We start from the raw sequence: 14,701 nt of genomic DNA on the forward strand, positions 1-14,701 counted from the left end.
ATTGCAATACTGCATTTATTGCAGAATATTGTTTTCTTGTTTTACTTGTATTCATTCTCCATTTATTATCTTTTTTTTCTTCTTCCTGGATTTGCAATGTCTGGCATTGTCTCTCCTCCATCTTTTCTGTCGTCCCCAGGTGAACCTCCCATGGCTTGGGAAACATGGGAACCTGTTTTTCTGGCTTATGTAGAGGTGTTGGAGGAGGGAGAATGTGAGCCTGAAAGGAAATTACCGCTTTTAAAACACTGTTTAGGTGGAATTGCCTTGAAAGAATTTAAAACATTACCAGCTCTTGTAAATCCAGGGAATCTTAATGTATAGGAGTATGCTTCTTCGCAATTAAGTCTGCGATACGGTAAAAAGAAGAATGTTGTTATGGGGAGGTTTATTTTTTATTCACGGAAACAACGTGCTGATGAACCTGTGGAGGATTTTGTTTCAGCTTTAAGATCATTAGCGGTTACGTGCGATTTTGAACATATTTCTTATGAGCAAGTCTTAAGAGACCAAATTTTGATGAGAACAAATAACAAAAAAGTGCAGGAACAACTTTGGACTACATCTGATATGTCTTTAAACAATGCCATAGATATCGCAAAGTCTATAGAACATTCCGAGAAATTTGCGAAGGAAATTAGAGGAAATGATAAAGGCGATGTTTTCAGTGTATCTAAGGATTCTGATAGGTCAAAGAAAAATTATTCACCAAGAAGTGATTTTTCATCTAAAGTGGACAATAAGTTCAGGAATCAGAAGTATGGAAAGAAGAGTTCAAAATTACTTTGTTTTAGATGTGGAAGCGATGGGCATTTAGCAGATTGTAGAAATTGTCCAGCCTTCGAGAAAACGTGTTCAAAATACAACAAGAAAGGACATTTGACAAGATTTTGTAGATCATTACCCGGAAAAGTGAATTGTATACAGGATTGCTGTAATAGTTATGCCTTAGATGATGAGAACGAGTTCCAAGTCAATACTGTTATCAATGTATGTGAGGATGGGGATTGTACAAAGTTCCCGTCTTGTGTGATAACTGTTGACGATATTGATTTGGAATTTTGCGTAGACTCATGTGCATGGTATACCATCATTTCATTGAATGTTTTTCATGAGAAGTGGCCTAACAAAACTCTGTCCCAACCTGATGTATTCCCTGGTGGTTATACAGGCCACAAAATTGATCTACTTGGATTTTTTAACGCTAATTTACAATTTTCTGGCCGTAATACCTTTGGAAAAATGTATGTAGCAAGATCAGGACTGTCACTTCTAGGGTGGCCGCACCAACACCAGTTGAAAATGAAAATTGATTCCAGAGCTAACCCTCCTGTTTTTGTTGTGGAACCACATAGTATGTCCGCTGTTCATGGAGATACCTCTCAGTTAGTAGATAGTTAGAGGAAGTCATTTCCAAGTGTTTTTAGTGGTTCTCTGGGACGATACCAAGGTTTTGAACATGTCATCAAGCTGCATGATAATGTTATTCCTGTTCGAAATAGAGTAAGAAATGTTCCCCTAACTTACAAATTAACGGATATGCTGAAGGACTTATGTCAGAAGAATATTATAGAACCGATTGAATCTTCCCCTTGGGGTTCTCCCATCGTGATTTCCATTAAGTCTTCTGGCGAACTTAGGCTGAGTGTGGATCTTTGTAGTGTTAATAGTGCCATTTGGGTGGATTCCCATCCCTTACCAAATCTTCACGAAATGGTTTCCACTTTAGCTGGTGCTCAAGTCTTTTCTTGTGTCGATTTGGTCAGCGCTTATCATCAGGTGGTCCTTTCTGAGGAATCTAAAAACATCACTGCGCTCATTACTCCTGAGGGTCTTTACAGATTTTGTCGTATGCCATTTGGTTTGGCGAGCGCTGCCTCAGTGTTTCAAAGACTCATGAGAGACACTTTGGAGGGGTTAAATGGCGCTATAGCGTTTCAGGATGACATTCTCGTGTACAGCAAAAATAATGAGGAGCATGATAACAATCTGAAAGGTGTGATTGCCGCTTTGTCAAAGAAGGGGCTTACTCTCAGTCTTGACAAATGCAAGTTTAGAAAAAAAGAGGTTGAGTATCTAGGGCATACCATTAGTGGAATGGGGATTAAACCGAATAGGAGTCATGTTGAAAGTATTGTAAACGCTCCTTTACCTTCTTCCAAAGAACAACTGGTGGCATTTTTGGGACTCATTGAATTCTATGCGAAATTCATACCAAATTTCTCTTCAAAGGTTGATTCTTTTAGTTGTTTGTTAAAAAGGAATACCAAATTTGTTTGGACTGATGATATGGCCCAGGCTTTTAGGAAATTGAAAAAGTTTATTGTGAATGCGCCGTGCCTTAAACCTTTTGTGTGTGGTGTGAAATGCATTGTCATGGTGGATGCTAGTAGTTCTGGATTGGGTGGTGTTCTTTTGCAGAAAGACAATGAGAAGGAATGGGTAGTTAAGTATGCCTCAAGAGCTTTGTGAGACGCTGAAAAAAATGATTCCGTTATAGAAAGGGAATTGTTGGCATGTGTTTGGGGAGCTGAACACTTTAGACCTTTTTTGTGGGGCACGAGATTTACCATAAAAACTGACCATAAGCCTCTTGTTTTTCTCATGGCTCCTGGTGGTGGCAGGGCCATGTCGGCGGATCTTGCAAGGTTAGCTTCAAGATTACAATCTTTTCAGTGTCAGATTGAGTACGTTCAGGGTAAGGCGAATGTACATGCAGATTGCATGTCAAGATTAGCTTCTCCCATTGAACCTCCTGATGTGGCCCTAGAGGATGAGTGTGAGGTTGCTTTCACTATGCGTGATGTTGATTTTGTGTTTGGTGAACGGTCATGTTTGCAGGAAGATGTCTGGTTAGTAGAGATGGGTAAAGATTTAGAATGGTGCAATGTCAAGAAATATCTGGTACAAGGTTGGCCTGAACAAAGGAAATTATCTGGGGATATGATGGGTTTCTTTAAGGTTCAGGAAGAGCTTGCTGTGGAGAATGATTTAGTTTTAAGAGGAGACAAAATTGTTCCACCTTTTTCTCTCAGGAATGTTGTTCTTGGGATTTCTCATGAGGGGCATCTAGGAATATCTTTCACCAGAAGACGTTTAAAGGAGTCTTTTTGGTGGCCAGGCATTGATTCTTGTGTGGATCATTTTGTGCGTTCATGTGTTCATTGCTCGAATAGCGACAAAACAGCTGTAGCTTTGCGTCCTGAACCTCACCCTGTAGATATTCCTCTTGGTCCTTGGCGTAAACTTGGTTTAGACATCATTGGTCCATTTAGTTGTTTGCCTAAACAAGAAGCTTTTGGAATTGTTCTTATTGATTATTACTCTAAATGGCCAGAGGTCAAGATGGTTAAGGATGTTACTTCTCACCATGTAATAAGAGTTCCTGGATGAGATTTTTTGCAGAGAGGGGATTCCCCAAGAGGTTGTAACTGATAATGGCCCCTAGTTTGTTAGGAAGGAAATGGAATATTTTATGGTTAAATGTGGTATTGTTCATAAAAGGATTGCTGTTTTCCTTCCTGAGGCCAATGGCTAGGTTGAACGGTTCAACCGTGTGATCAAAGAGGCAATTCAACTTTCAATTAAGGGTGATTTGAATTGGAAAAATGCGTTACAATCCATGCTTCTGGCTTAAAGAACTTCACCTAATTCTGTAACTTTGGTCAGCCCTTTTGAACTTTTAAGAGGACGTAAACCTAGTACCAGGTTGGCACCTTGGTGGTTAAAGAAAAATATAAGTGGATCTGATAATTTAATGAAAGTGGATTTTGAGGCGGTTCAACATAGAGTTGAATTATATAAAAATAAAATGAAACATGCTATGGAGAAGAAAGTTTGTTCTACATGTAGTCACTTGATAAAAGTGGGTGATTTAGTTCGTATTAAGAAGAAGGAAGGTGTAAATAAAGGTTTTCCTGTATGGTCAAGTCCTAAAAAAGTAATTGAAGTCTTTAGGAGTGCAGTCAGGGTTGATGGTGGTTCAGTTTGGAATTTAAACAGAATTTCGGTGTTTACTGGGGTTAGCCCGGTTCAGAATGATTATGAAAGCAATGTGTTTTTGGATGTTGGGAAACAAAGTGTACAAGGGAACTGTACATATGCTGAGTGCAATCCTGGTAACATCAGAATTGCACGTTCTCACCGCATTCCTGCTAGGTATAAGGATTTTGTAATGAGTTAAGTTTATAATGTTGTTTTTTTGACTGTGCTTTTCTGGGTTTTTTTTGTTTCAAGGGGGGAAGGTGTGTTGGGAACTGCTTATGTTATGCGAGCTGTCACGAGCGTGGTGGTTTGGTCACAGCTCGTGACTAGCTTGTTTTCAATGGGAATGTTGGGGAGAATGTTATGGTTTAAATATGGTGGAATTATGTTGTAGTACTGTTGTGAGGGGGTTGGGGCATTAACTGACTGGACTTCTTTGAGAACGGATGCTTGAATAAACCTAGTCTCACATTATATCCTCCAACGTGTTTAATTGCCTCAATTGAGACTTCCTACAGGGACCTCATCATTAGCAAATATATAGCATTGCAGGAAACTCTAGAAATCATCACAAATGGGTTATTTCATTAAAGGTCTATGTGCTACTGCTCTCTAAAAGCATTGCCAAAATCAAGGGGCATCTAACAAACAAAAGGGTTGATTTAAGTGAAACCACAGTAAAATGTTAGTCAGCACATCCTTTTGCAATTAACACTAGTAAACTTGTGTTGCAAATTGACTTAGAAAGAACGCCTACTTAGCAATAATGTAACCAAATTCATTACTCCTTCTACATAATAAACGTATTCCGAATAACCTTCCTTTAATGGCACTTGCAAGAAGGGGCAACTAAGGAAACCAAGAAATTGGTAACATTACATTGTAATCCCAGCCCTTTAATATACCTTAGATAATTGTTGCCCAGAGATTTTGATTTTTAATTTGGGTAGACATTACTGTCAGGGCCGCATTTTTCTGGACAACATTTTTAAAAATGGTAGATGTGTTGCAGTGATGATGTAATATTTCAAGAACTATGAGACCTATGTACTTAATTTTGGTGTGAAAACATAGGATTTGGGGTCTTCTAGAGACAGAAATTAACTCCTCAGAGCAACCCTCTAGTCATTTTCCAAAATGGCAGCTATAATAAAGGAAGAAGAAACATATACAGAAATTCGAGAAGTTATGTTTTTTAATCCTTTTATGTATACACAATACAATGTTTATGATCCAAATATGAAATAAAAATAATGTTTATCACTCCTGTTTTAGACACATTTTCACAGTTCACTTTATTTAATTGTTTCGGCAATGACTTGTGGTACATTTGCAGAATGTTGAACATTTGAGAAGAGCATATTGGCAGGGAAGTACGAGTACATATAAGTGTAAGTTTTGTGGGTAGAGACTTTAGAAATTTCACAGGTTTTAGCCCCCCATCAATATATTCCCAACCAAATTCACACAGGTCTTTCTCCACATATGCATGTTCCAAAACATTTACACATCTTCTGATCAAGTAGAACGCTCTTTTAATGGGTCCACGCACAGAATAGGACCTTGGTGGAAGGTTACTTAGCGGGACTGATCTCTTGAACTCATTGTACCGAAGATCGTCAAATGTGGGACAGTCAGAACTCATTTTCCACACACATTCTACATCTGTCCCTGCAAATCCTTTTAGAAACTTCACAGGTTCAGCAGTTAAAGCTCCAAGCTTTGTTCCAATTTTGCTCATAGTGTTATCTCCTGTAAGAATATGTTCCTTGATAAGAACACCAGCCACCTATGGGTCAAGTTTCTTGCACAAAATATGAAGCGGGATTAAGAATCTTTTCTCGCCTGTTCCAGAATGTATCTGTAATTCTGGCAATCCAGGACTTATGAACATTACAACAAATCTAAGTAGCCCAATAATAACATCTGTGTCATTTGAGAATTAAATGACTCTATTGGAACCATTTCCAACAGCTCAATCAGCAGGTGGCACAACAGGACGGTCAGCTTCCTCCAATTTGCTGTTAAGTTCTTGAACAATATGGCCCGTACCTTTTCAATATATCTCTGCAGGCACCAACTCCTCATTGACAATCATTCCACTTTCAATCATTAGAAATTCAGTGCTCACTGAAGCATCAGCAATGTTTTGGCGAGTTAACATCTCCAAGTTCATCTTGTTCCATGTTGATGACCAGAATTTAGCAAGTTAGGTTGAGGATTGCATTTCTTACATTTTATACTACGTATATGGCACTGCCGTTTATTGTTGGGGTAATATTTTTGACATCATTAGATTTTAAATTGTGTTTTGTCAAGACTATAAAAGTCGACATCAATATTGCTACTATGTATACTGAGCTACTGAAAAATCTGGTTGCACCTGGGTTGCTATGGCTGTCGACAATAAAAATGTGTTGTGAAAAAAAAAAATTTATCAAGTTGAACAGGTATAGGTGTTGAAATTGTGATGCAGGCACGGTCAATTGTTCCACTTGTAGATATTCAGCTGATTCTCTCATCTTTTGACAGATAGTTCAAGATAACTGTCAAAGATAATGTAATGTAATGTAATTAAAAAGATTACGAGATGTTTGTTGTGTTTATAAGAACTATATGCCACCCTGAATAGCCAATAACTCAGTGGGAAGATGCACGGTGTTCTTACATTAACTGTAGACCATTGCTGATGCAAACTGTGGCAACCTCACCTACGCACGTGCATTCTAAAACACTAGTTGTGTCTGATAGACTGCTTGCCAAAAAAATTAGGCATGCGCGCAACAGTGACACTAGTCACTGCCGTCCGCAGTTTTTCTTAATAGTTTAGGAGCCAGGACTGGGTGTTGCATAAACTAAGATGCATAAGGCATCTAAATTAAGGAATACTCGATCCCCCAATAAAACTTTAATAAGCGCAATCTAATAGAACAGGATTGCGCTGGAATGTATAGTGTCCGGCATTTCGCGCATGCACGATATCGTAGAACACATACGGATTGAGATGCCTCTTGTTCTGAACACTTTAATATAGAGCTAAACATTGGCAGATGGAATCGGTTGTGTGTAGGATTAAGTGCCTAATACAAACAGCGTTTTTCTGCCAGGAAATCGCGTTGTTTACAATATTATAGCGCGTCACTGGCTTCGCTCATGCGCATTGAAATTACAATTCCTTAGGGTATAGTGCGTTTTACATCGCGCATGAGCATTGTAATTCTTATTGGCAACAGGCAACATTTGGGGCAGCTTAAGGACCACTTCCTCGCGCGACTGGAAATGCTGCATATAAACCCAGGCCTGCCATACTTCGGTACCTCTAGGGGCAAGCTCTACTCAAATCGAGGTACCGACGGACAGGTAAGCAACAGATTACTTGTATTGGATTGCTTTAGGCAATAGTTTATTGTGGGTTCACATGCTCTTAATCCTGCAACGGATTAGCCTGGCATATGACACATTTGTCTTTGTTGAAGGAGTCCTCAAATGTTGTAGTTAGCAACAATTTGTGAGGAGGAAAAGATCTTCTGCTACCACCTGCCCTGCTCAGGTTTATGAATTTGAATCGATAACAAACCTGAATCAAAAAACATTATTAAAATAAATTACCAATAAGAGGGCTAAAATACATCAATATAGGCCCATCCTTTTGGAAAATGACAGAAGGGTTGCTCGGAGGAGTAATTTTCTGTCTTTATAAGACTACTTGGCCCCTAAAACCTATGTTTTGACAACAAAATGAAGTATATAGGTAGGTCATATGGTTCCTGAAATATGACATCACTGCAACACATCTGCAATTTTAAAAAATGTCATCCAGAAAAATGTGGCCAGGGTAAGCAAAGTCTACCCAAGCTAAAAAAATGAACATTTCTGGACAACAATTTTTTACGGAGGTATATTAAGAGGCCAGCATTAAGTAATAATTTGTCACTAGAATCTGTGAAAATGTGTGTTCTACTGCTTCAGGTACAATTACAATCATATAAAGTGGCAGAGATATTTGTTTGACGTCCTCTACCAGGTGACTTGGGTTATGAGGTCAGGGCATTTATAGCAGACTAGATGATCACGTACCTTTACAAGCTCCTTCCCTAGTATCCTCACAAATATTAACCTGGTATGCATCTATTGCTTTCTGCCATTGTGGAGGAGTAGAAGCAGGGAGGCAATCCAGGAGACACTAGTACCTGAAAGCGCTTCTATCTCAACACATTTGCTCACATAACAAGTACTTGGCATAAACTGACTCCACTAGGGAACAATCTCAAGCAGTGCCTTTCTCCTGGGAGCAATCTCCACAAGAGAGAAGCCCCACTCAAGTACCACTTGGGAGAAATCTCAAGCAGTATCACTACTGACACATGGCCACTTTTGCCTCACAGTATGAGCAACGCAGGCTTATGTGAAGGGACGTTTGACAGTGCAGCTGTAAAAGCTCTAACAACAAAGAAGAGCATTATAGAAAATACCCAGAAGATTGCTGAAAAAAGGGCATTTCTTATCCTACTGTACTATGAAAAATATGGATGCCAAAAGTAACACATAGTAACAATTTATTTGACCATGTGCTAGCATTAGATTGTTTGATACCAATTCAACCTTGCTGACCTAGATTGGTCTTCTTGTTGGAAGGTGTTCTATTTCGGTTTAAAAAACTATGTAATTGAATAAAAGCAAAAACAGCAAGTGAGCCAAAAACTCAGTGGAGAGGCATTGTGTACATTCTAAAATGTACACTTGTTGTTTATGCTTTGTCTCACTGTCCTCGCCTTCTCAAAGGTCCTTTACCACACGCTTACCTCCGCTACTGGCGACAAGGAGTCATCTCCCTGACCATTATTAAAGATAGGAAACCCAACATGGATGCTTGTTTCCAGACCAAGGCAGACTTGGCTTGGCAGTTCGGGCTGCACTGTTCCCATGAGGAACAGGGTCAAGACTGATTTGCATATGGCTGGGTCCAAACTGGGGTGGCTTGGTGAGCAGAAGAACGATGATGGATTAAACCCAGATCTGGGACTGAGGGCTAGTGTCTGAAAATTTTCAGCACTCGGCCCATCATTTTATTGTGTTTGCATTAATAAAGCTAGGCATGTCACTGCTGAAGAGCTGGGACTGTATTCTATTTAGTAATCATGACAATATCCAGAACTCTAACAGTCGACTACATCTGACAAGCAGGAAATTTAACTAATCAGTCAACAACAGTCCAATTCTCCTTAGCAACGTACATTTTAATAGCCTGCCAGATAAGACTAAGAACTGATGCCAGAAAATAGCTTTTCAACATCATGACAGCTTGTTATGAACAAAATTAAATTATTATTGCTCTTTCATGTGATATACTGATTACTGCATTTCTACTGCCCAAGCCAGAAGGAGCTTGGTGCGTAAAAATTATAGCACTTAGGACAAAAGAATATGGTATACTCCAATCCAGGATGAAGCTTGAATTTATTGTACTGCTATTTAATAGTTTTTAACTGAAATGACTAACAACTTTGTAAATGTTAAACCGTCCGAATTTGATAAATTTAGTTAGAAAATTTGTTTTTATGGTCTTTGTACTTGTTTGTATGCACTTTTATTTAATGGGGCTGGCTTTTGTAACTAAATAAAAATAATGTACAAAAAATAAATTGGTAGAAAATAGCATTTCAGAAGAGCACTTTAAAAGTCTATCATGTTATAGTACATTGTAATTAGTTATAGCCTTCATTAACAAGTTCCACCAAATGTGGAAATCATGCTAAAAAATGGGTTTTACGGTGTCTGATAAAATTATCGACTTGCGTTCTGTGGCCAATGAATAGCTGAAGGAGGGAAAGATTCCCTAGTGACACACTCCGGTGATGTGCACAATGGCAAAGGATATGTATTGAAGTACACAAGAAATTGTAAATAAAAAAAAATCTCAAGCCTTGCTTTGTGTAGGGAGCCACGTCAAATAATATTATTAGCATTTGTGAGCCAGGATTTTAGACACATTTGAGTTTGCAATAAAATCCTGTGACATCTGGCTCCTTTCTCCCAACCACAGATATCAATGTTGGTACCTACCTGCTTTGTTAAATATTTGTACAGGTATGCACTTCCAAGTATCACGCCGGCTAGCATAAAAGCCAGTCCAAAGCACATGCACCAACACCATGCTCTTCTTTGTCCAATTGGCACCACGTCATAAGGTTCCTATAATTCAAAGAGAAAGAAGATCTGTGAACCCATTTCATACGTTCAGAATCGGAACTCTTTTTTTTTTTTGTTTAAATCTTTTTTATTGAATGTATGCATTCTTATGTGAATTTACATACATATACGATGCATTTGATACAATGGGTACACATTAGCAGATCGTTAATACTGTCAGGATATAATACTGACAACGCAGTGCTTACCAATTATATCTGATGTATCTTAACAGCTTTTCGAATTAAGGAGCAACTACATAATTTATCTTTTGGTCATCATTTCGCACTGTGTAAGGCTTACGGTTAGGCACAGTTGAGTGCAAGTACAGTAGATGTGAAGTTTTGCAAGAGTTCATTTCGTTGTAACATTTAACATAAGAGAAAAGATGATACCAAAAAAAAAAAAAAAAACGAACAACAACATTGACCTTGCCCTTAATACCTTTTCCCCGCTTCCCCGCATATGCTTGCGTAGTGTTGTGTTGCTAATGTATTTATCGGAGTCCCCGGTCTGTGGCATACGCGCCTGCGTAGCCTCATGTTTGACACGTATTTGCCCATGGAATACCGCTTAAGAATCTGAACTCTTGATGCACTGGGTAAACTGACAGCTAGCCAGATACACCTTGAAGTCGAACATCAACTTTGTTTGTGAATTATATTTTAAAGGAAATCCTCTTGCAGAGCACTCAAAAGCAAAATAAAACTGGTGAACAATGCCCACACTTTTTGGAGTGAATTTGATCAGTTTCTTGGGGTCAAAAACCTTCCAATAATGGTCAGAAGTCTTTAGGTACGTTCACTTCAGTCCCCTGTAGGACGACAGAACAATTCATGTTTTTTAAAGCTAAAAAGCGAATGCTTCTCATGGTCAGTAGAAATCCCTTGTTGACGACCTTCAGGATACTTATGCCGTTCTAAGATAGCCAGTACCATATAAGTGCACTGAATTTATCGTTTCTACTGCATATTACAGAGGAGATTTCTTCCCATGTCTTTCACTTGCTATATTATGGAGATGTAGGATATATGGTGAGAGGTATGAGAAGTTGTCACTAATAGCAGACAGGAGACATACTCCTCGATGTGATCTTTGCTCTTGCCCGATTCCATTAATCCCACATTAATTGACACTAAAAGGAAACTGGTTTAGATGAGTGATGTGAAGATAAAGTGTCTTCCAAGTTAGGCCCACTCTCCAGGGCAGAAAAGCGGTATATGCGCAGCAGTACAGCACAGAGGCTCTAAAGCAAAGGAATTCTCAATTAGCCAAACCAAAGCTTCAAAGAACCCTTGACCTCATTATTTTATGTTGCTACCTTCCCTCCAAACATGCAACACTATTGAACTATTGCGGAAGTTATTGCCTGCTAGGAGTGAAGTGTTAAAACCATCTTGTCTGAGCCTTAAATACGCTTAGTATACTCTGAACTGCCCATAGTCCTGGTCACCGTTGAGGAACACCAGGCTACAAACATCAGTCAAACAACAGATCTACAGAGTATGTGAGAATTACCTTGAAGTAATTAAAGCATCTAGTAGGCACAATATTTTTGATAGTAAATGGAGGATATTTAACCCTTTCCATGCGGCCGCGATTCCCCTGGTGTGCTGTAAACAACACGAACAGGGGCGGGCCATGACGAACCCCAGCCGTCATCAGCACATGAGCACCGTAGTGCATGACGGCTGGGGTTCGTCATCAGCATGGAAGGCGTTAAGGAGGAACTGTGTATTATAGCCAATAACATAATGAATTCTAGGAATTTGGTAAAGAACAACGCCGAAGGGCAGGTACATTGCAAATGTTTATCAGAACCAAAAGATGGTTTTCCTAGACTTTAATTACACACCCTTTCATGAGTACAGCGATAAAACTCATGCATTGGATACCCCTGAATATATTTCCTAGATTTAACTATTTCTCTGTTTCATACATAAATTGACGATACACACATTTTTGGAATTCAATTCTTTAAAGAGTGAGTTCCTTTTGCTCACCCCTCAGTCTGATTAATATAGCAGCCGAATTTGTCTTTTAGTTATTAAAAATGCTGGTATTATATCAAAACTTGCCATCACCTTCAGAGTAAAACCTTCACCTCCGAGAAAATATTCAAGCCAAGACTTAAATCTGTACGATTTCAACTTCAAAAGCTGAAAAACGAAAAACATATAGGGTGCTATTCACAAATAAAGGGTAAATGTAGAGGCAGAGTCCTAAACTGTATGACCCTTTTACTAGTTTTCGCTACTTACAAAGCAGGTAAAACAGTATGCCTATAAAGCTATACCTGACATTTGGTGGGTGCTCTATTACAGCACTCATGTGACTTTAAGGCTGCCTATTCTCCATGTACTCAATTACTCACATCTACAGCAGAAAATTATTTCTCAAACAGGCCCATACGCTCAATACAAGATACAAAATTAGCAGTGGAGAAGAGAACTTTTTAATAATAGAACTACTTGCTAGTTTGGCCTTTTTCACTGAGGTCTCCTAGTTAAATCTGGAGGTAGACATTTCCGATCAACACCAATAGAACATAATTATACCTTACACACCTCAAATCTCTACCCCTTGATACACAATAGGAACCTCTATACTCCCAGATGCCTACCTCAAAGGTTATCCATTTTTGGAGGTTCACGTAATTTCCAATGCAAACTATCCGAAAACTAGGTTTCAAGAAGAACATTGAAAAGATCTTTCTCAGATAACACCCAAAATTTGGAATGCTCTACAAGGACCTGCCCCGAATGCTTCTTCTTTTTCTTATCCTCACATGTTTATTTATTTTATTTATGGATCTATAACGCGCTAGAATCGACTCTAACAGAGTATAGTATCTCTGCGCACAGAAAGAAAAAAGAGAACAGAAAGAAGCAGTAGCAACAGGTAGATATATGATTATTGGTCATCCAGGGGCGCACAGATTATATCTGGAATAAAAATGTTTTACGTTTTTTTCTGAACTTTAAGTGTTCTTGACATTGCCTGAGATCGAGAGGGAGTCTATTCCACCAAGAGGGTCCGACAACCGACAGAGCATTTCCACCTTGTCTGACCTTCCTTGCCATTGGCACTCTCAATAAAAGTGGACTGCTGGACCTCAGGGCCCGGGTAGGGTTTTAACCCCTTAAGTGCTGCGTCGGTGCGTTGGCCGACGGCAGCACTACCTCCCCAGTGCTGCGCACGACCATTGGACGTCCATTCAGCACTAGTTCCAATGGACAGCGCAGCACTGGGGAGGGATGTTTACTAGCATCTATGAGGATATGGGATGAATTTATTGTTCCAATAGGAAGGGCCACATCCATGTAGGCTCTTATGGATCAGGCAACATATCTTAAAGTTGATCCTTTTGCGGACTGAAAGCCAATGTAATTTATTTAAAACGGGTTTAGATGGGGTTCTAGGTGGGGTATTCAATACTAGCCTCGCTGCAGTATTTTGTACCACCTGGAGTTTTGCAAGTACACCTTCATTAGCTGACAACAGCAATCCATTGCAATAATCAAGGCGGCTCAATATCAATGCCTGCACCAAGGTTTTCCTAGTAGAATCCGGTAAGATTGGGAAAACTTTCCGTAGAAGCCCAATAACATGGAAACATTAGCAAACCACCCAGTTTCCATGCTGTTTAAAAGAGAGCGCTCGATCAAGGCGTACCCCTAGGTTTTTTACAACCAGTTTAGGCTCAGGCAATAGGCCAAGCTCACATGGCCACCAGTCTGGAGTCCACAGAGTTCTAGCCTCCCCAAAAAGCAGGATTTCGGTTTTATGTACATTACATTGGAGATACTTCCGAGCCATCCATAAAGCCACAGCTTTCATGCCTTCAGAGAAAGCCGTCCTCACTTTGTCGGTAAGGTTCTTAAAAGGAAACAAGAGCTGGGTATCATCCGCGTAGGAAACGGGGACAAACCCAAATTCTCTCAGAATTCTGGCCAGGGGTGCCACATAGATATTAAAAAGAGTAGGTCTCAAACAAGAGCCCTGTGGCACCCCCTTAGTGATCTTAGTCTCCGCCGACCGAAATGGGCCCATACTAACAGCTTGAGAGCGGTTAGATATGAAACTTTTTAACCAGGCTAAGGCTGTGCTCTCAATGCCGATCGTAGTCAAGCGTTCAATTAAGATTTTGTGAGATATGGTGTCGAATGCTGCCGACAAATCTAATAGTACCAGGATAACGGAATATCCTTTATCCTGGTACATAAGGAGGTCATCAGTCACCGACAACAGGGCAGACTCGGTGCCATGTTTTGGTCTAAAGCCAAATTGAGAGCAATCTAGCCTATCAGTCTGTTCAATGTAGTTGGATACACTTTTGTTGACATGTTTCTCTATAAGTTTCCCCATGAAGGGAAGTAGGGATATAGGCCTAAGGTTAGACATATCAGTCCAGGGAGTGGAAGAGTTTTTCCTGATGGGCCTCACCAGTGCTTTCTTCCAATCCCCAGGGACCTGACCTTCCTTTAATGAAAGATTCACCAGGCTTTGGATCTGTGGATTCAAAGTG

The 14,701-nt window shown here is 39.6% G+C and overlaps 1 protein-coding gene across 1 annotated transcript in view; it reads right to left on the bottom strand.

Annotated features, from left to right (window-relative positions):
• ITM2B (integral membrane protein 2B) overlaps window positions 1-14,701 on the bottom strand; it is a 142,909-nt gene that overhangs the window by 41,861 nt on the left and 86,347 nt on the right. The window contains exon 2 of the mRNA XM_086934988.1: window positions 10,048-10,176. Within this exon, the coding sequence (XP_086791114.1) occupies window positions 10,048-10,176 (129 nt within the window). The remainder of the gene's footprint in view (window positions 1-10,047; window positions 10,177-14,701) is intronic.

Source organism: Lissotriton vulgaris, chromosome 8, assembly GCF_964263255.1.
Source record: "Lissotriton vulgaris chromosome 8, aLisVul1.2, whole genome shotgun sequence".
Lineage (NCBI taxonomy): Eukaryota > Metazoa > Chordata > Amphibia > Caudata > Salamandridae > Lissotriton > Lissotriton vulgaris.